This window comes from Xenopus laevis, chromosome 3L (assembly GCF_017654675.1).
Source record: "Xenopus laevis strain J_2021 chromosome 3L, Xenopus_laevis_v10.1, whole genome shotgun sequence".
NCBI classification, from domain to species: domain Eukaryota; kingdom Metazoa; phylum Chordata; class Amphibia; order Anura; family Pipidae; genus Xenopus; species Xenopus laevis.
In genome coordinates, this window is record NC_054375.1 from 56,586,792 (window position 1) to 56,609,994 (window position 23,203).

A 23,203-nucleotide genomic window follows, 5' to 3' on the forward strand; every position below is an offset into this window, starting at 1 on the left:
CACTGATAGTTCGAATGCACTGCGACTGATGTAATGTAGCATTTATAAATTATAGTTTGCTTTGTTTCTCTTACTAACTTGACATTTAGCGATGCAGCATATATTATATTCTTTGCAGAATGACATTTAGAGGAAATTCACAGTATATTACTTCCACAGCATAGTGCTTCTTGTTCAATAATTAAGTTTTATCAGTGGGAGATAAAAATAGTCCTTCCTGGTAAACACAGTCAATATACAGAAAGTATCTGTGTGACCTGACAGGACCTCAAGTTCTCATTTTAATGTGGTATATTATTTGATTTATCATTTTAGCTCTTTTGCTAGTGCTCCAGTTTTTATAGGTGGTAAAGATTAGTTACAGAGTATTTACTATGGTAGAAACTTGAGTAGATCAATGATAATTTCACCTCATAAGACCTTATCCCTATGATTAGATCTATGGGCAATTTACCCACATCTATGATTGGCCTATTGCATTTACCCCATAAGCACATAGGAAAGTAAATATATTTTAAACACATTTTTTAAGAATGAAAAAGAATGACAAATAAAATTAAGGCCACTGTGTGTAGGTAGATAAAACCAGATATTATTACAATTACGCCCCAGGAATGAAATATGACCAAACACATATCTCCTGGTTCTCCTATTTCCAGCTGAGAGAGGCCACTAATACCCAATTTCAGGGGAACACCAGGAATTTTACCCTCACTAAAATAGAACGACGACTGGGAAGATGCAACTGATAGAGCCTATGACTACCAGGTCTCAACTAGAGACAGACTAATTCAATTCAAAATCCTACACAGACTCCACCCAACTCCAAATAGACTGTTTTGTTTGAACAAATCTGACTCACCCCAGTGCCCCAAGTGTAGAGCCCCGGAGGCACCATACCTCCACCTTATGTGGTCATGTCCCAGAATACAAGCATTCTGGTCCCAAGTCCTCAACTACATTTAGGAAAAAACAGCACTGCCTAAACTATGAAACCCCAAAATGTGTCTACTTGGTGTAGTGGACGAGGAGACATCAAAGGCGGCCATGAGAATACTATTCCGTTCCCTACTGTTTTATGCCAGGAAATGCATCCTCCCAACCCCCCACACTAAAGGGCTGGCTGAACTTATTAAAAGCAACACTCCCCTTGATACAACTTACCTATACCGCAAGGGACTGTGGCGAGAATGTTTGGATGCCACTGAGGAACTCTAAGCTCATAGAGGTAAAGCTAGAGAGACACCTATTGCTCTCGCTGCCTCTGGGTAATAGGTATAACATCATAAATAAACCCATCACATGAGGGAGAGATACCTAGAATTAGGGAATTTACTGCATATCAACAGAACTTACTAATATATGGGAATCCCAGAATGTGTTTATTGTACTGTGACTTTTATACTACGCATGGAACCATAAATGTTTTATTATTTGTTTGTTATAAAATGGAAAATAAAACCTTTAAAAAAATAATAAAAATACACAGGCATTTACCCCGTTGGCAACTGTTGTGCTGGTTTTTTTTTTTTTGTTGCGCTAGGAAGGTCGACCCTCCATAACCAGTACCAGCTTATCAGAAAAACATTTCAATTACATAAAGCTGAACAATAAACAGAAACAGACTGCAGGGATCCCTTGTCTTTATCAGGGATTTAATTGCCTTTTAAGCTTTAAGCAGAAGTGCTACACTAGAAGAAGAAACAACTTAGTTTTTTAATAAGGAGGATCTTTTCTACAAGTACATAATAAAGGGAATAAATAAAGTCAGGACTTGTTGCTGACTCCTGAAAGTAATCCATTTGCTAGTGAAGTGGATACATACATAAGGCTGGCTCTATATACCTGCCTATACCCCACCTATTTATTACCCTGCAAAGAGTATGCTTTTAAAAGCTCTACATAAGGTCATCACAACCCTAATGTGTGTAGTGGGGTGGGGGAATTAAAGTGAATAACTGTGCTCCATAAGAATTAAGAACCCCTACTCAGATCCTCTAGACCAGGGGTCCCCAACTTTTTTTTACCCGTGAGCCACATATAAATGTAAAAAGAGTTGGGGAGCAACACAAGCATGCAAAAGTTCCTTGGGGTGCCAAATAAGGGCTGTGATTTGCTATATGGCAGCCCCTTTGTGGACTGGCAGCCTACAAGAGGCTCTACTTCATCATCATTTATTTATATTGCGCTGTCAAGACTACTTGGCACTATACTTAGTTTTTATGCAATTAAAACTTGCTTCCAAGCCTGGAATTAAAAAATAAGCACCTGCTTTGAGGACACTGAGAGCAACATCCAAGGGATTGGAGGGCTACATGTTGCTCACGAGCTACTGGATGGGGATCACTGCTCTAGACCTATCTATAACCATAGAATAATTTTTTAATGTTTCCCACAGTGTGCCCCAAAAACTTTTCATAAGTTAAAAATAGAATAGCTAAAAAAGAACAAAAGTGGTTTAACAAGCCTGTATGCATCATACAGTGTACATCAAACATATTATCAGTCATGTAGAAGTGCATGGCAGATTTAATATTGCATGATATTTGTGGATTTTCTCATCAAATGTCAAATTGATTGACATTCCGGTATTCCTGGCTCCAAACTATTATCACCCAGAAACATCGCCACCTTGCAGCCACAATTAAGTTGGAATTGTAGAGAAAACTCTACATTGTGGGTAAGAAAATGGCGACTTGCGTCCAAATTTGTACTTTACACAAACTCTTACGTATCCATTATTTCAGACTGGCATCAAACAAAGCACACCGAGTCCAACAAACAAAGCAATAAAATAATTTCAGCAAAATGCTATGATTTAATGCCTAAATCAGCAGTTCAAATAGTATATTACTCATGTGAAATGTTACTTATATTTCAAGTATTCTTCCAATTCAAACACGGCATATTAATCTGTCTGGCTTTCTTTTTTTATGCGCTAGAAAGATGTCAAGACTCATTTTTCATGTAAAGGAACAATGTGCAAAAGTGAAGCCGACCTAACTAAAGAAAAACCTAGCACAGTTATATTCATCATGTATCGGACCCTTAGGGGCAGATTTATCAAGGGTCGAATTTCGAAGTTAAAAATACTTTGAAATTCGACCATCGGATTAAAATACTTCGAATTCGAATATTGAATTCGAACTTTTTTTCATCAAATTTGGCTATTCTGCGGCCAAAGTAAAATCGAACAATCAAACGATTAAATCCTTTGAATCGAACGATTCGAAGAATTTTAGCCATTGATCGAACAATTTTACTTTGACTTCAAAAAACTTAGAAAACTGTATTGAAATCGAAGTTTTTTTAAAGAGACAGTACTTCGATTATCGAATGGTCGAATATTCGAAGTATTTTACTTCGAATCGAATTCGAAGTTGAAGTCGAAGTGGTAGTATCCTATTGGATGGTCGAAGTTTCAAAAAAAATTACTTCGAATTTCGAATTTTTTTACTTCGAAAATTCCCTCAAAATTCACTTCGACCCTTGATAAATCTGCCCCTTAGTAACTAAATCAATCTGATGCTTGCTGTCAGTAGCAGAAAAATGTGTGCAATAGAAGGGTGTTTAAACCATTAATAATCAGCCATGATGGCGTGTGTCACACAGAGATTTCTATGAGTTTGTCCAGCAAAAAGACGATTACCATAGAAGTTAACTTGATGCAGAACCAGTGATACAAAAACACATAATTTTGTACTTATTGGGACACACCCACTTCTCTTTCCACACTGGGGATGATTTTTAAAATATCCATCATTTTTTAAACATTACCTACACCTTAGGATTTTACTATTTATTTTTAGAGCTGAAAAGACATACCTCCCAACATTTTGGAAATAGAAAACATGTTTGGTCACACCCATTTTTGTGACCACGCCCCCTAATTACCGTGTCAATTTTACAAAATTTGGCAAGTTATGAAAGTTTTAACACATTTCTGTGTTTTTTATGTGTTATTACAGTTTTGCTAAAGAAGGTGAATTGCCCTTTAAGCTGAAAGTCACAGTTTCCCCAAGAAACATTCTTATCTTGAACTGTTACATTTGCTTCTTTGCTTTGCTTCTTAAATTGTTACAAAAGTATCAAAGTGCACCTGCCATGTATTCTGGTCTCTCTGCCAAAAACCAATTAAGTTAGAAACTTTGTATCTTTTTCTGGCTGTTCAGTGCAGGAGATCAAAAAGAAAGTCTGGACATGTCAGTAACAATCTGGAACTGTGGGTTGACCTGTCAAAATCAGGCCTGTCCTGCGAAAAACTGGACAGTTGGATGGTATGAAAAAGAGTCGTATTGGTGTGATGTTAATTTTGTTTCCTACAATGCAGTGTTTTTTCCCACAATGCCAGTGCTTTTGCAGGCAATGCACCTGTGGAAATACACCTCTATTGCATGCAATGTGGCAAAACAAATGCTATCACACAATGAATTTTTTTATAAATTGGGTGCAATTTGCAGTTAACATTTATCAGAGTGGGAATTGTGCACTTCCAGCATGTCAATATGTGTGGCATAAAAAATGGCAACAGCGATTTATTTGGTCCAAATCTATAGCAGCTATGTTAGATGCACCTGATGGCTGGCGCATCTTTCTAATTCAGTGCCTGTTTGTGACCACTTGCCAGTGGTATAACTATAGAGGAAGCAAACCCTACAAAGTGGCTTGTGTATACTTCATCTACACAGAGGCCTGGGAAGGGTAGGCTCATTTCGCAGGTTGAGGGCCACAAGGGCCCAGAAAAAATTATTTTGCTGGGGGCACAGTCCATAGAGTTGCACCACTGCTTCTTGCCACCTGCTCTCACCTCTAACTGGACCTCAACCATGATTCTGTCTGACCCTTCTGTGTAGCGTTCAGGTTCCTGCCTGCAGCAGAAAGTTCTGGGGCTTTAAAGGGGCAACGGTGAATTGCTATGTGGAAGTCCAAGGAGCATGTTTGGGTGCAAGAACAAGTAATGAATAGTGTTACTGCATGCTATAATTTGCTTCCATTTTGGCACACTTACACCTGTGGTCATAAATGAGGCAGCTTTATGAGGTGCCACCCCAACCAAACTCCAGGGATTGTTAGATAATGCAACTTCATTCTCTACAGTTGAAGATATGAAATGTTAGTTTAAAAAAATCCTTTTTTGCAATTGCAGATGCAACGCTGCATGCAGCAAGAAATAGCTTCCAGACCAAACAAAATACTTCCCGATTCCAGATACCTGTCAGATGGGAATGATTTGTTCAGGTGCCCTTATAATTGCTATAATCCTGGCAAAAAGGCTTGATAGACAAGAGTTCCCTAGTTTACTTATTGGGGCAATTAAGAACCTTTCCCCGTATCTTTCTACAGCAAAGACACCAGTCCGATGAAACAGAAATTAGATTCTGAAAAATATACTCATTAATATTTATTTACATTTTACTTAGACTGTAAGCTCTACGGGGCAGGGACCTCCTTCCCACTGTGTCTCTTACCACATAGCACTTAAGCATACCTCCCAACATTTTGGAAATAAAAAGAGGGACAAAAAAACTAACGTGCGGCAAACTTTTTTGGACCACGCCAATTTTTGTGGCCACACCCCCTAATTGCCATGTTCATTTTAAAAAATTTGGCAGGTTATGAAAGTTTGAACATATTTCTATGTTTTTCTTCAGTTATTGCTAATGAAGGTGAATTGCCCTTTAAGATGTAAGTCTAACTTCTCCCAAGGGACCTGTTATCTGTTACAATTACTTATTTGTTTATCTCGAAATTGTTACAAAAGTATCTTATCTGCTGCTGTGGCTGTTCTCTCTGCCAAAAGCCAATTAAGTTAGAAACTTTGTTCTTTTTCTGGCTGTTCAGTGCAGCGAAAAACTGGACTTTCCATTACAAATGAGGGACAGTTGGGAGGTATGATAACACCTGATCTGTGTATATTTATTGTGTGATTTGTCCTTCGTGTGTGTGTGTGTGTGTGTGTGTGTGTGTGTGTGTGTATATATATATATATATATATATATATATATATATATATATATATAGATATATTGTACTTTTATGCACTGTACAGCACTGCAGCTCCTTAACAGCGCTTTACAGATAAAGTTATACAAACATACATACATGTAAAGTGACTTTGTTACATTTGTAAGTTCCACACTGACATCTAGTGGAATTTAAGTAACAGTACATATCGTATGATAAGTAGAGCAGAAATAAGCCACCTTATTTGGTTTGCTTTTTGCAGGATTTGTAATTGGCTGAATCCTAAATGTTCAGTCAAACTAAAACCAAACTCTTAAGGCCATATGATTTTACAGCTAATTAATGTAACCATTGTTAGCACAATTGATTTTTTTTATTTCAAACTGCAAATCTGAACTACATATTAGGGAACATATTTGATTTAGTATTTAAACTCATTTTTAATGTGAGATTCATTCCTACATTTCATTCCCTCATTTAGATATCCAAAAATGGATTGAATACATCCCTAATATATAAAACTTTACAGCTTTAGCTGTCTCCCTCTGCATGAAAAAATCATGTCACCAGAAGTAAAACTAAACAAAAACTAAAATTATCATTCACTTTAAAGGGTTTCTAAAAACTAAAAATCAATTTATGTAAACACCCACTGTGTTCTTTTGAGGACTTTTGAAATGTACATTTATTTTCTATTTTTAGTGGTTTTACACTGCTAGTACTAGGCTTTTTGCTCACTACTTCACTCTGAAAGTCAGAGAGTCTGTAACCCTAGGATTAAATGACTGTACATGAAGTGGTTAGAAACTGCATTAGACATTTAGGGTCACTGACACTATGACATCCAAGGGGAGCTCAAGAAGAAGAAGGAGGAGAGCACTCAAACGCAGCTTAACTGCTAGTGATTAATATTTATTGGACTGTTAGACACAACATGTTTCGGGCATTTAACATGTTGTGTCTAACAGTCCAATAAATATTAATCATGAACAGTTACGCTGCGTTTCAGTTCTCTCCTCCTTCTTCTTGAAATACCTTGGATGTCGGTACATCTGTTCATGAGGATTGAAGCATTCGTTCTCACATCGCTATCAGGCTCCACTATTTCTTTATAATCCAAGGGGAGTTGTTGAGCTGAACTCCTGGGATTGTCAGTTTAAAAATACATTAAAATGCTAATAGTTCCGAAAGAACTGAAAATAAAAAACACATGCTCAGAGGACCAGTCGTTTCCATCAATTCATTTTTTGGTGTTTAAATCCCCTTTAAGTTTACAAGATCATTTAGAAAGTCTGCAATGATTTAATTCACTTTTTTAAAAGGTATGGTAACCTGTTTCATAAACCTGTTTTTACCATCCTCTTTCTATTACTATTGATTACATTAATTGATTCAGCACACTGCTGGGGCTAATATGTTATACCTGACTCTTGCCATTCCTTCTCTAGTCATTATGAATGCCAAGGCTGTGTCTGTGCTACAAATGTATAGAGTTGGTCGTTTAAGCTCCCTTTGGCCTGCTTGCTCTTTGGTCTGTTAATATGTGGTTGCTATAAATTACTATACAAATTTGCTACAGACATTACATTACCCTCAGTTCTCTAACAAACAGCCACCCTACACACGGTACATATAGTGTACAGTGCTGCACAATGAGTGAACATACAGCAATTATGTGCAACTAGATTTGTTGAAAGATGTCCCAATATGTCCTGTAAGAACAGTTTCATGGAATAACAAGCCACAATCTTACTCATGTTCACAGTTCTCTATTTCAGGATGACATCAGCCCCCAGGGTGTTTAATTTAATGGCCGTGCTAACTGCAGCTGCTTTGAAACAAGAAGGAATATATATTTTCTCTACGATTGGCTGTGAACGACAGGCTGCCTTAATCACTTTTTACAATGCAAGAAAAGTAAATGTAAACGTGTGTGGGAAAAATAGCCGGCTAGTTAACACCTTTCACCTTGTAATCTTAGGATTTATGATATATTTTTATGATGTATATATATATCAGAAAATGTTGTTAAAATGTCATCAGTGTCAAGAAAAATCAACTGACATGTTTTCTTCAGGAGTCACCTTGGCCCAGTCATCCACAGTAACAGCCCAGTCACCCAGCTATCAGTAATTTGCACCCAAAGTAAAATGCCTAAAACTCATTTAAATTACCTCTGATAACCAGCAGCATTGGGCAAAGTAGGGTGTGCCATTGGTGGAATTGCAGGAGGCATAACATGGGCTGTTTGGGGCATAATGAAGCAAATGAAACACAAAGCACTGTATTTCCATATTAATAAGATGCAAAAAGGTCAGGGAATATCCATAGCAGAATCCATTCTGGATTTGGTGCATGCTAGATGGTTATACCAGTTCAGAATAAGGGACACATTTGAAATAAGATTTGTGTGTGGTTTCAGCATAACCCTGCACAATACATTTTAATATAGGGGAATACTGCCATACAGTAAGGCTGCCAGATGATCCGTTTCAAACTAGATTCATATTAAAACCAAATGCTGAATGGCTAGTCAGCGGTTAATTCAGCAGACCTCGCCTATTTCAGCATGTATCCTCCGAAATTGCTGGCACATTATCCCTTTAATTACAAATTTATGGAAATTGTTGTTATTATTGGGGTAAAATTACTAGGGTTGCTTCCTTTTCCCTCTAATGATAAGGTAACCGGTTTATCTGCAAAACATGTATACATTTTAAATAAATAAATATATATATATATATATATATAAACTATAAGACTTTAATATCAATATTTATTTTCATCTGTCAGATCCAGTTAAAGCCAATGTAGAAGATGCAAATGAATGGCAAGTCTTTCGCTTTTAAGTGGCTTCCATATGCAACAAGAAGCTCCAGAGTAGCAGGTGTCTAATCTCATATGGTGGTCCTGCAGCTGGATTGGCAGCAGTGCGTAAAAAGATCATTCTTTGTCTTATTCATGGGAAACATATGTGAAACACATGCACCAAACAATCAGCACGGCCAAATTAGGCTTTAGTCACACACAATGCTTTAAATCCTCGAAATATCTGGAAGGATATAAACAACATTTTTGATCTTCCTAGCACGTTAAAATCCCTTTATCCCAGAAGGGAAGGTTTATTTGTGTTAGATCACCCGAAGCTGCTTAGATTTAATGAGTTCTTTCTGTTCTGGGTGACTATTAGAGTTTGATTTTGCTATGTGTAATTATAGAATACAAGACTCTAACAAAGTTGTTATGTAATTATCTAACTTTTGGGGTTCAGGCCTCTTAACCCAAAAGGTGCCGTTGGCTTTAAGCCCCTTTTTTCCCAGTTTATCACATCATAATAGGTTTGCATTATTTGCGATATTTTTTTTAATATCTAGCATTCACCTAAATTGGCCTTTAAGCTCAGGCCCCCATTCACTGCTTTATCCTCTTCCCCGCTCAAAGGTTATCCACATACTAGGAACTGCAACTCTGAACTCAACAAAAGTATTTCAAAGGTCTTTTAACCTTTAATCTCACTATTTACTCTCATTCTGTAAACTATAGCTATTAGAAGAAATCTTTACACAGCCCTTGCATTATTATAACATTGATCATAAAGAATAGAGTTCAGTCAAAAAAAATATAATGTAATGAGTAAATTGAGTAATGCCCACAGAGTTCATTTAATGCCTCCAGTGGAACCCACTACTTTATCACAAGACATGCAAAAGGATAAAAAGGCGGCACTCCGTTTAAAAAGAAGGTGGTTTATTGCAACAGGTCATAGAGCCTATGATTAAGGGAGTTGCTCCCGAAACGCGTCAGGTGATCTTGGTTTGTGACCTGTTGCAATAAACCACCTTCTTTTTAACCGGAGTGCCACCTTTCTATCCTTTTGCACAGGTCCGGACTGAGAATTAAAATAGGCCCTGGCATTTCAGGTACACAGAGGCCCAATCAGCCCACACAGAGGCCCACCCAGCCCCCACCAGCCCACTAAATACTGACTTTCTATGGCACTTTATAGCAGCCCCTCTGGCATTTGCCAGAACCCACAGATTGCCAGTCTGAGCCTGCTTTTGCATATCTGACTACTGCGGCAACGCTGGTGGTTGAGCACCCGGTACATCAAAATGGAGCTGCACTGAATTGAACATACAGGGGGTGAGTCTGAAGCGGCCAAACCCCTTCTCTCCCTTATTAAAAGGCAGTGGTGTTCTTTTGGATGCATTAGGAACAACTGCAACAGGTGCACATGGACTGACTTTATTTACACATTCCTCCATAAGGTGTTTTGTAAAAGACCTAGGAGATGATTAAATAAAATGGTAAATTGTACCAATGGAAATGACGGCAACCGTACTTAGAACATTTTCAGTACAATTGCAAATGCAGTCGCAGTTGTGTGTGTTTTAACACATTGGACACAATTGTGCCATAACAAAGACCCCTGGCGGAGCAACGACACTAGAATTATGGGGAAAAAAATGATACATTGTGGGAAAAACACATGCTGATTAAACTTGGAAATTGCTATATCTATACTGTATTCGCATTTGTCCTTTTCTTAGGTGCAGGAAACAAACTCTTTCTGTGCCTTACTGGACACCGGGAAAAACCTGGTGGGTCCCGGTCAACCCAGGCAATCTTCCCACAGGGAGCTGTGGGTGTTCCCTCGCTTCTTTTATTGTAGCCGCAAAAATTTTAAAGTATGCAGGGGGTTCGGGTGGAGGTGCTTATCACTGGGGCAGGGGGGCACGAGGATGGTGGGGTGGCCCGCAATTGGGGTTGGGGGGCCCTGAGGTTGCAGCTGCGGTGGGCCCCGGACACCCCAGTCTGACATTGGTTCAGTTTATGGTTTAATGGAAAAATGGATAGGAAATTACTTCGTTTTATAATAGTGATTATCAAACTTCAGTTATTATTATTATTATTATTATTAACATGTATTAATATAGCGCCAACATATTGCGTAGCACTGTTCAATCCCTACTTGAAAGTCTAACCTTTGACCAGTGACCCCTTTAAAGGAGAAGGAAAGGCTTGCAGCACTTGGGGGTGCCAAATGTTAGGCACCCCCCAAATGATTGTATTGACTTACCTGAAACCCCCTCCTATCAGCAGAAAACTGCACTGGCCCGGAGTTACAGTATACCAGTGAACACCACGGAGCGATCCTCTTCCATCTACCTTTTCGTCTTTGCGAAGCTGTGCATGCGCAGTAGAACGAAAAGCCGAACTCTAACTAAAAAGTTGTCTGCTCTCAACTAAGCACGCGTTTGCCCTGGGAAATTTGAAGAAAGAAGAAGACAGAAGTGGATCACTCTGTGGTGCTCACTGGTATAAACCGGGGCCGGTGCAGTTTCCTGCTGATAGGAGCACCAGGGTTTCATGTAAGTCAATATAATCACTTGGGGGTGCCTTACATTTGGCACCACCAAGTCCTGCAAGCCTTTCCTTCTCCTTTAAGGTTCAACCTTTGGTAAGAGTACCAAGTTCATGAAATTAGTACAAGCATAGGAGAATATTGGTGTATCAGACACAGTTCTAAGCATATCCAGGGCAGCAAATACATATTTACACAGAAGCTCACCCTAACTGACCCTCAAGCTGAGTTTTCAAGTGTATCTAGGAGAGTAAATGATCATTCTCTCTAATTCTCATCCTTTAATGGTTATCAAGCTGAGACCACCTGTCACTGCTTTAAGCCCCTCAAATTGGGCCACTGTTTTAGATCAAAGTGCATTGATTAACTTGAAAGGGATATAGGAGGCAGAAATTGGATGTTTTCTGTAATTTAAACTGTACCTAATCATAAAGTGCTAATGTAGTGGCTATATAACAATGCTGTTTTGGCACCTCTCTATGGAAGGTTTTATAACACAAATAAAGAAAAAGGTGCAAAATACCAATTTTTGGCACTACTGCAATATAATAAATACAAAAGCAATAGTAAAGCAGAAATGGGTATAACAAAGAAACGAAAAAATACTCACAGTTCACCCCATTCTGTGGGTGCATGTATACAGTACAACAGCAAAAGATCTGAGTTTTTCAAAAACAATAAACCAAAAAGTGGTTAAAAGTTTAAATACATTTATGAGGACAGTACAGGTGAAGGCCCTTTTAAGCTTTAATAACACCTCAAAGCTCCAATCATGCTAGTATAAGCATCGCCTAACTTCGTGAGATCCTTGCTGATTATGATAAACAGATTATGTTGATTGGAGCAACATTCCACTCCAGAAAGATATTTTTACAAGTCATTCTGAATTAAGAAAGCCAGTCAGATGACTGGTGAAAAGTATTCAAGAAAAACTTCCAGTCCAGTTGATTTGACTTATTTCTACAGATATACCATGTTTGAATCTTCAAAAACATAGCAATATAACAAGGTTATATTCTTAAACTTACAGTGCCACCTAGTGTTATTTAAGGGACTACTGAGTGTTTTCATTTTCTACAAACATTCTCTTCAGTGGAATCCAGACACATGCTGCATGGTATGAGCCCATGCTGACAGCATCTGAGGTTGAAGTGTAGGTGGTTTCTATAGTGTGCCAGTTTTCTTGCTGTTTTCTCATATTTTCATACAAGTTTGAGGGTTTTCTCCCCAAAATGAGTTGCAATATGTCTGTGAAGGTTTCATTCATCCAGGTCTATAGTATTAAGTCAATACAACTGGACTTGCTTGTATTTTTTCTCTTGAAGATGTTTCACTAGTCATCCAACTGGCTTTCTCAATTCTACTACTAAACTACTTAATATCTTCAAGAGAAAAAATACAGCAAGCCCAGTTGTTTTGACTTACTATTATAGATATTCCCTACAATGTTTACTACATAACAAAAGTCCCTATTTATGGTGCTGAAATCATCAAATTGGTTGAAAGTACAGTATTTCACAAAACTATTTCTTTGGTAGACATGTGACATTTTCATATGATTCCAACACAGCATCCTTTACCATTCCTATAAAGTACTGTGCCATAGGTAGTTAATAAGTAGTTGACAGTAACTGCCCATTGATTATTTTTTATGGGTTTCAGTAACATTTTACTACTTTGGCTACATTTCATTACAACACTGACAATGACAATCCTGTTGGCTTTATTTAATGTTTTTAGTAGACTGGTTGTATGGTGATCCAAATAACAGAAAAACAACATTTTCAGAGAATTCCAGGTCCCAAACAATGGGATAATAGATATTTTACAAGTACAATGTAACATAATGGATATGGGTATCACTTTAAATTAATAATAAAGGCCAGAAGTTGCTCTCCACTATGGTATACAGTAAGAAGAAAAGGGATACAAAGACAGAACTTTGCAAAATAAATAGTGGTTAGAAAGAAATGCCCTTAAAAGGAAAGGACAATGTAGGTCTATAGAGTGCAGCATGTTTATGAGGAATACTGACTTTGTCAATGGCTGTAGCAAGATTCCAAACAATGAATAGAGAGAAGCTACCCTTTAGCCTAAGAAAAAGTATTTCTTCTATTAAGTTATTTCAGATTTTAAGTAGGGAACTATGTCTGGCTGGGATTATACCTGCAGTAGTTTGCAGCTATACTTTTTAAGGGTTCCTTCAGCTAAAAAGTATCTTTTTGAATAATGAAAGAAAATGCTGTTCTAAGCAACCATCCAATATACATTAATTATATAGAGAAAATAACATCCAGAGTTGAAAATCATCCCCATCTCTTATTTACCATGCTTTAAAATGACTGCCGACTGCCATTCTATAGTCCAAGCAATGGAAATCACTGTTAATATAGGATTTTTTGTTTTCCTTATCCTTTACATGGCAGTGGGCACCAATGATATCTAACCAATTAGATGCAGGGGCGCTACGCCAATGAGGCAAGTTGAGTAACTCGCCTCAGACGGCAAAGCCCCACTAGGTACCAGGGGTGGCAAAAATGCCGCTCCTGGTACTTTAAGAGCCAAATTTACATTTTCAACCCAGAAATTCGGCTCTTCTAGCGCAGAGAGCAAAATAATGCTCTCTGCGCTAGCGTCCTGCCCCTCTCTGCCGTCCTCTTGGACCGCCCTGGACCAAAAAGGTGAGTGCACCAGGGGTGGGGGGGCAGCAGCAACACCAGGACCAGGATCACCCCTGATTAGATGAAAAACAAACCAATTACAGAACAGAATGATGAAGCATGGCTTGTTTGGCTGAAAATTTGACATGTGTGTGAAGACCACTAATCATCGTCATTAAGTGACTTTGAACGTGACACTGCTCTGCTTTTGTAAGCTTTAGATATGCTGGACCAACAAAATGTGACCAATAAATATGTGCTATCTGATCTCATCTTCTGTTGTTGAATAAAGAAAAGACATGAATTAGCCAGGTATTCAAAAAATTAAACTATCTTCTGTGAAGAGCAGGTATGAGTTGGAGGCTAAGAGAGCTTGTATTTCTCCTACTCTTCTTTCTGAGGTTATTGCCAATAAAAACAATTTGACAGGTGGCCCATTTGAGATCTATTGCCTCCAATGGCTCAAACGGCTGTGCAGTCAAAGCCTGAAGAACTATAATAAGATGCCATAGTGGTTCTTTACATTTAATTTGAGTTTGATTCAAAGCTTGAAAGCTAGCAGGTAGGCAGATTATAAACAGACTTTAAAAGGTTGAACTTGATGGATGTATGTCCTTTTTAAACCTAACTTACTATTTTACTATGTAAATCTAATCTAAGCTTGAATAAAGGTGTTTCATACAACACAGATACAGTGGATACTTGGCCTTTTAAGGTTGCCGGACAGAGATCATTATCTCAGTTTAACTGTTGGAGAAAGGGTTAACCACACTGAATCCTGCCACAAAACACATATTTCAATAACTTGGGTATCAGTGGCCCTTTAAAAGCAAATGATAACTCTTTATTGGACAGATGTTACACAGTTTATTGGTGGGTGCTGATTCAGATGGTACAATATCACTAATCAGTAGATGCTTCAAATATGCATTAATTGTCATTCACCTCATATTTATCTCAGCTGTGGTGTTTACAACATCCCAGAGGTACTCACTAACTTCGTGAAACAATCCTCATTGCTGGTAAAAGCTTGCAGTGGTATATTAATCCAGGAATCAATTCTTGAGCCTTACCACTTGAGTCCCTTTAATGGTGCCATTGACACTGCAGAGTACTAACCCAGGCATGTCAAAAATGCGGCCCGGGTGCCAATTGCGGCCCGTTTTCACATTTACACTGGCCCTCAGTCTCCATCACAAAATAAATAATAATGAGGCCCCCCAGCACAGTGCGATCAGGTATCCCATAGCAGTAATATTAAGGCACATTAGTGAAATGATCTGTCACTTGGTGTATACTGCTGCCTGTGTGCTGAAGGTGTTAGCAATAGACATGTACTGGCACGTAGAGACGTGCTGTTTTCGCATACTTCTTTAGGGCTGAAGGTATCAATAGACATACTGACGTGCCAGTACAGTATACTAAAGAAGTATGGCGTCACTACGTTCCAGTACGTATCTATTGCCAACACCTTCATCACACAGGCAGCAGTATAGACCAAGTGGCAGATCATTTCACTAATGTGCCCAAATATTACTGTTACAATTACTCGATTCCTGTAATTTAATGTTAATGGTTCAAAGAATGTTGGGCTGAATGGTCGGACTTGCCCCCCACACATTTTCACCTCATCAAATCTGGCCATCGTTGCAAAAAGTTTGGGCACCCCTGTACTAACCCAACTGGCCTCGTTGTCAAAGCCTCTGACTGCTCCACAAACTACCCCAATCCTGCCTCTTAGTTCTAGTGTGAACAAATACAAATCCTTGCACGTACTACTCCTACTGGAACATACCTCAGTCCAAGGCCCTTCAGAACACCACCTCCTCTAGTAAGTGGGGACCAAACGAAACAGAGCACATGTTGGCTTCCCTTTTTAAAAACTAGGGAACCCTGACACCCACTATAAAACAGGCCCATCCTTTAGCTGGCCCCATCTAAGAAACAAATACTCTGTACGGCTACAAATTTATTGGTATTGCTAATTTTGTATTACTGGTCTTTCTATTCAGGCCTCTCCTATTCATATTCAAGTCTCCCATTCAAATCAATGCATGGTTGCTAGGGTAATTAAGACCCCAGCAATCAGATTGCTGAAATTGCAGAGCAGGAGAGCTGCTGAATAAAAAAGCTTAATAACTGAAAACCTACAAATAATAAAAATGAAAACAAAATAATTTGCAAATTGTCTCACAATATCACTCTACATCATGCTGAAAGTTATCTTAAAGGTGAACAACCCCTTTAAACTTATGTTAGCCTTGCATAATATACAAGTGATACATATAATTACACTATTTGATGAAAGAAACAAATTGTTCCCATTTGTTTCTAGTTTCACCTTGTCCCTGATCTATTAGCTGCTAAAACATGGGAGCCTGAGATAAAGGTTGATAGTGGCATGGAAAATAAAATAAAGCTGATGCAGGAACTGGATAGGGTTTCTAAGTTTCAGCTTTCTTGGTGAACATCCAGGTTTCTCTCAGAATCTGAAGGAGATGGTTGGTGTATTTGTAATATATCATTTGTTTGGATTTGTTCAGTTACTTCTCAGTACGAGAGGTGTATTTATAGTCCCCAAAATTTATGTCTACACACGTACACATTCTCTCTCTCTATATGTCTCTCAAACAGCTATGGTGCTGCATAACTACTTTACAATTGAGGAGGTTTGGGGTGAAAATAGTATTATTAGAAAGGAGGTGTCCTGTGCAGAGAGCAGAATATAATGTGAAAGGTTGGGGCCATTTGAATCCTCTTTATGGTGCTTAGTGGAGATATAACTTTTGTATCCTCCCATGGGACATGCCCTCTCTCCATTAAAGCAGTAGGTCCTTACAGTATGTGGTGGCCCTCCTGCGCTCAGATAGCCACAACTCCCACCGACGACTGAACAAATTGTGATTTAAACACACCTGGAGGATCACTTCTGTACGCACTTTTGTAACTAATTGGCACTCCAGCTATCACAAAACATTACCTTCAGTGTTGGATGGAAGCAGTTGTGATTCTGTGATAACTGTAGGGCCACCTGCTCACATGGAGGAACATGCTTTCTTTTTGTGGCCCTTCAGCTGTTCCTGAGCAACAACTGATTCCCACCAAGGGTGCAGGCACTTGATTTGTGCTACTGGATAATGACAAGAATGCATGTTGCTCCAGGTAAGCAGGAGGCGCTCCAGCTGTCACTGAATCACAACTGCTTCCATTCAAGACTGAAGGAATTGTGTTTGTGATAGCTGGAATGCCAATTAGTTACCATAGTGCATACAGAAGTGGTCCTCTCTCCAGGTGTGATTAAATCACATTTTGTTCAGGTTGATGGGAGTTGCGGCTATCTGAGAGCAGGAGGGTCCTCCAGCTACCACTGAGGTATAGCTGCTTCTATTGCAATCTGAAGTCAATTGTTCTGTGACAGCTGGAGGAAAATGTGAAAGAACATGCTTTCTTGTCATTATTCAGCAGAATGTATCAGGAAGTCACCCTCTAGCTACAACTCCCTTCAACCTTGGAAAGAAGCTGTTGTAGTTCCCATCCAACTATTACAGAATAAGAACTGCCTGTAACCATGTGAACAGGCGCTAGGGTTGCCACCTGACCGGTATTTTACTGCCTGGCAGATAAAAATGATGGTTGATCCCAATGTTATTAATAGGGATAAATACAGTATATAGGAAGGAATGTATTTTTTCCCAGAAAAGGTGGCAACCCTAACAGTCGCTCCGTTGGTAGATACAGAATTACATCTGCTTCCATTCAGGGTCCAAGTCAGTTATTGTGTTGTGACAGGTAAAGGTCCCCTAGTTACCAGCTGTGGTTAAAAAAGAAGCTACTGCTGTAACTGAGAGATGGCATTTTCCATGGGAGACTATTATACACAGTATTTGTGCAAAAAGAAGTGCTGGAGTTCTCATAGATAATGTGACACAGTATAACTTTACAGTTTGGGGAAAAGGGACAGCTTCTCTAAACACTATGCTCAGAAACAATGTGTGACAATGTGCTGAGGGAAGCAGATAGACGGAGGGCGGGGCTTGGACTGTGTTTCCGTATGCTATTGCAGAGTGTGAATGTCACTCACAACTATGATCACTTCCTGTGTTAGGGGAGACACTGCACGGACACGGAGCTGAGAGAATTGTGCTACAGTTCTGACATTAACATATTAATAGGAGGTAAAACGCTATGTCAACATTTTTTCCGGGATTCTATATAATGAAAGGAAGGTGAGGGGCATATATAATGCTAGAAGATGGGGACAACGCAGTATGTCCTCTTTAACCTTCCTATAGGTTTCATAAGTGGGTGGGGTGTTTTATTTTTGCAGTTGGGGGGTGGGGGTAGACAAATATATTGTGAATCTCAGTGTCCTTGTTCTTTAACCAATAAAAAAAGAAAAAACCCTGGTGCCTAGAATTCTAAATGAAACCCCAGTATTGAACCTAAATTGAACTATGTATGCCTAATGCTCAGCAAAAAAACACAGCAAATTATAGAAATTATTAAGGATTTCCTTGACGATGTGAATATTTTTTCAATAAAAATTATTTCTAAAAGGAAAACTATACCCCTCAAACAATGTAGGTGCCTATAAAAAGATATTGCATAAAACAGCTCATATGTAAATAAACCATTTTGATAATAATATACTTTTTTAGTAGTATGTGCCCAGCAACATAACTAGAGGGGGGCGGGCCCTGGCGCGGGACGCACAGCTGAGCCCCCCTGCCCCCCTCCGTATGCCCGGAACCGGCTGGAATTTGTTGCGCGTGAGCTGCCAGGGGGGGCCTGAGGGGGTGCAGGACCTGGCCCAATCGCACCCCCTCCTCCCCCGGTAATTACGCCACTGTATGTGCCATTGGGTAATCCTAAATAGAAAATTGTCATTTTAAAAAATTAGGGCCGCCCCCTGGGATCGTATGATTCACGGTGCACGCAAACAAACTATACTTGTTAGGTTACTTGAGCCAATTAACAGACAGAGTTGTGTCCTTTACTTCCACACTTCTTCCTGTTATAGTTAGAGTTGTAGTATTTCTGGTCAGGTGATCTCTGAGGCAGCACAGAGACCATCACGAAATGGTGGTTCAAGGCAAGAGATGTAAAAGGGCAAGATTTACTTAAATATATATTCCAGTTCGATAAGATTCTTTAATATGACACTTAATTTGATATACACTATCTGTTGCTCAAGTATTCATTTTGGGGGTATAGTTTTCCATTAATATTCCCTTAAAACACCACATTTTGGTGAATGTCCAAGGTAGGGAAGGGGTTATACTGTTGCATTGGTGAGCTCTTAATTATTGCACAGCAGCTGTACAATCTGATGCAATGACATTTATTTCAATGTTTTATTTATCAAGGGATTTGAAGAGGCAGCAAGAAGATGAAGTAACTGCGCTAGATATAGTAGGGTAGTCCGTTTTTAGAACTGTACCATATCTAAGGCAAGGGTAAGCTATTTAGTTACAAACACGTTCTTGCTTCTGTGTTTGATTTCTGGTGGCAATTGTTTGCATCAGTCTTTGGTTCTGAATGGTTGGCAGCTGCACCATCTTGCATGCAGGTTCTGCATTGTATGTTTACTGCATCTAAATTTGCGAGCACTGTACATTCAAGAGGTTCGCAAACTGCATTAGAGACTGTTGGCTTTCTTGTTTAATCTCCAGGTATTCCGTTTGGTTAAGGAATGGACTGTGTTTAGGCTAGTGCTGCATCCAGGTCCGGACTGAGAATTAAAATAGGCCCTGGCATTTCGGGTAAACAGAGGCCCAATCAGTTCACACAGAGGCCCAAACAGCCCCCACCAGCCCACTAAATACTGACTTTCTATGGGACCTTATACAGTGGTGTGAAAAACTATTTGCCCCCTTCCTGATTTCTTATTCTTTTGCATGTTTGTCACACAAAATGTTTCTGATCATCAAACACATTTAACTATTAGTCAAAGATAACACAAGTAAACACAAAATGCAGTTTTTAAATGAGGGTTTTTATTATTTAGGGAGAAAAGAAATCCAAACCTGTGTGAAAAAGTAATTGCCCCCTGAACCTAATAACTGGTTGGGCCAGCAATAACTGCAATCAAGCGTTTGCGATAACTTGCAACGAGTCTTTTAAAGCACTCTGGAGGAATTTTGGCCCACTCATCTTTGCAGAATTGCTATAATTCAGCTTTATTTGAGGGTTTTCTAGCATGAACCGCCTTTTTAAGGTCATGCCACAGCATCTCAATAGGATTCAGGTCAGGACTTTGACTAGGCCACTCCAAAGTCTTCATTTTGTTTTTCTTCAGCCATTCAGAGGTGGATTTGCTGGTGTGTTTTGGGTCATTGTCCTGCTGCAGCACCCAAGATCGCTTCAGCTTGAGTTGACAAACAGATGGCCGGACATTCTCCTTCAGGATTTTTTGGTAGACAGTAGAATTCATGGTTCCATCTATCACAGCAAGTCTTCCAGGTCCTGAAGCAGCAAAACAACCCCAGACCATCACACTACCACCACCATATTTTACTGTTGGTATGATGTTCTTTTTCTGAAATGCTGTGTTACTTTTACGCCAGATGTAACGGCCATGCAGGCCGTTTTTGCCCAGTCTCTTTCTTATGGTGGAGTCGTGAACATTGACCTTAATTGAGGCAAGTGAGGCCTGCAGTTCTTTAGATGTTGTCCTGGGGTCTTTTGTGGCCTCTCGGATGTGTTGTCTCTGCGCTCTTGGGGTAATTTTGGTCGGCCGGCCACTCCTGGGAAGGTTCACCACTGTTCCATGTTTTTGCCATTTGTGGATAATGGATCTCACTGTGGTTCGCTGGAGTCCCAAAGCTTTAGAAATGGCTTTATAACCTTTGAAATTGAACTCAGGTGTGATAAACCACAGTTAAGTTATTTTTTAACAAGGGGGGCAATCACTTTTTCACACAGGCCCATGTAGATTTGGAGTTTTTTTTCTCCCTTAATAACGTAAACCTTCATTTAAAAACTGCATTTTGTGTTCAATTATGTTATCTTTGACTAATAGTTAATGGTTTTTGATGAGCAGAAACATTTATGTGTGACAAACATGCAAAAGAATAAGAAATCAGGAAGGGGGCAAATAGTTTTTCACACCACTGTAGCAGCCCCTCTGGCATTTGCCAGAACCCACAGATTGCCAGTCCGGGCCTGGCTGCATCTGTTGAGGTCCTCCCTCAATCTGTTGCCACAATGTAGAAAGCATGAAATTGTCAAATATGTTATTGCATACTGTAGTTTTAAAGGACAAGGAAAGCTTGAGTTATTGTTAGGTGCCAATATCTAAGGGACCTCCCCTGTAACTCAGATCTCTTATACTAGTCTGGTGCTGCTCTTTTTAGAATGGGCACATGTCTTTTGAACTAGGCTGCCAGGTTTTCCCCATACACGAGCCGATATAAACTGCTGACAAATTAACTAGGCAGCTTATTGGGCAGTGTATGGGGCCCTTCCGATGGGCTTCCCTGATAGATAAAGCCAGATGTCAATCGGGCGGGTTTAAAAATCCCGTTGGATTGAGGACTGCATAATTTCATTGATGCAGTCCTCGAATCTAACCGCCCTTATTCTTCTGATTGTGGTCCGATCGTTGGGCCCTAGGGCCTACAATCGGATCACCCTGATATTGCCTAATAACGCTCAGAATATATTATATTCTCATAATAACGCTCAAATACTATGCAGAGCTGGTAAATACACCAAAACACCAACATGCTTTTTTCAGCTGACCAGTGTATTCAGCCGTTACCTGTGTATTGGTTGCTATGTGTTACCAGACCAGTAGAAACTCTGCACCTTTTGTTACGTTAAATATAAAATAGCTGTGGCAAAGTTGATACTTATGTAGTAGCATAAAACAAAATGTTAATTATGAATTTCAGTGCTTTTAAATTAAAAACATCACCAGTATCTACATACATGATATCCTCCATGGATTTTTTTCTTTCTCTTTTAGGGTATTTTGTTTGTTTGTTTATTGCAATGCCAGCTGGAGTTTCTTGGCCTCGCTACCTGAAGATGCTAGGAGCAAGTGTTCTGTCCATGTTTGCTGGAGCAGAAGTTGTTCACAGATATTACAGACCAGATCTTGTAAGTGTGATTGCAGGGTATTAAACAGCCTCTAGGGAGAGAGCCTATAGTCAGGGGTTTAGTATAGTCCCATGCTTACCTTTTTGTGCTCATTGCAAGTGCATTACTGTCTGTATTCTTTTGTCCCAAAAATAAATGCCCCATGCCACCTGTAATCCAGCAGTACCTGCTGTTCGTGAAGGTGAAAGATAGCTGTAGAGACCATTGCTTCCTCTGTTAACACTGGGCTGGGAATGGTGTGATCTTCCATTGGCTCATTACAAATGAAAACACTACCTACTAAACTAAAGGATTGTGCTGCCTCCAAGCCCAGGGTTACTGACACAATCAAAGTAAATGATAGGGGGCTGGGGGTTACTTTTAAACAGGAACATGTTTGTGCCGCTACTAACACAGTTCTATGCTTAAACACTGCAAATATTGTTTTTTTCAGAGTGTGCCTGATATTCCGCCTCGTCCAGGCGAATTGAAAACAGAGCTCCTGGGACTGAAATCACAAGAACAGCAGAAAAATATCTAACTGCTACAGTTCCTGAAACTTATTGCAAGTGTCTGTTTTAGATGCATTATTTAATTTGTTAAAATGAATGAAAACATTATTTTTATATAAAAATGTACTATTTCAAAATCTTTATATAAAATAAAAAACACAAAAATTTTGGATGTACTGTTGATCCTTCCATGAAAGTTTAGACCTAACCTTTCCATTCTTGATTCGTGCATTGTTCTTTCTTCTCTGCACCAATTACCAAAGTTAGTTGGAAGAATATAGGATAAATAAGTGTAGCAGTATTTTATGCTTGTACCCAAGAAAAACTGAAGCTGCATTTATTTTCATAAATTTTTTGGATGTTTCTTGAGTTCCTAAATTGTATATATTCTACACTGCATGCCTGAGTGCATTCATTTAAGTGTGAAATTGATACTCCCGTTTTTAGCAATAAGTAGTAATCCAAATCACACTTATTTGGATCATTATACTATACTAGCTATATATAGTACAGCATGGTGAGACTCCCACTCAAATGGTGTGGTAGGTCAGATTCAGTGCAATTAAAATGTATGGCATATACAAATATACAGAGTATAAAGTCCAAAGAAGAGTAACAGA

General features: G+C 39.1%; 1 protein-coding gene across 2 annotated transcripts; it reads left to right on the top strand.

The window, feature by feature from the left end:
* The first annotated feature begins 18,027 nt into the window (after positions 1-18,027).
* On the top strand, positions 18,028-22,948 carry c12orf73.L (chromosome 12 open reading frame 73 L homeolog). 2 transcript variants are annotated; one of them, XM_018252327.2, is made up of 4 exons: positions 18,060-18,164; positions 19,356-19,445; positions 21,959-22,092; positions 22,526-22,948. In XM_018252327.2, the coding sequence occupies exons 3-4, from the start codon at positions 21,985-21,987 to the stop codon at positions 22,610-22,612; spliced, it is 195 nt and encodes a 64-aa protein (XP_018107816.1). In that variant the 5' UTR covers positions 18,060-18,164; positions 19,356-19,445; positions 21,959-21,984; the 3' UTR covers positions 22,613-22,948. The 2 variants fall into 2 exon arrangements, with proteins under 2 accessions (XP_018107815.1, XP_018107816.1); XM_018252326.2 differs by lacking the exon at positions 19,356-19,445 and having other exon boundaries at positions 18,028-18,164.
* Positions 22,949-23,203: the final 255 nt, after the last annotated feature.

Coding starts and splice junctions, on each gene's coding strand:
- c12orf73.L (XM_018252326.2), top strand. CDS start 21,985: ATGCCAGCTGGAGTTTCTTGGCCTCGCTACCTGAAGATGCTAGGAGCA. Junction 22,093..22,525: donor GATATTACAGACCAGATCTT/GTAAGTGTGATT, acceptor TGTTTTTTTCAG/AGTGTGCCTGATATTCCGCC.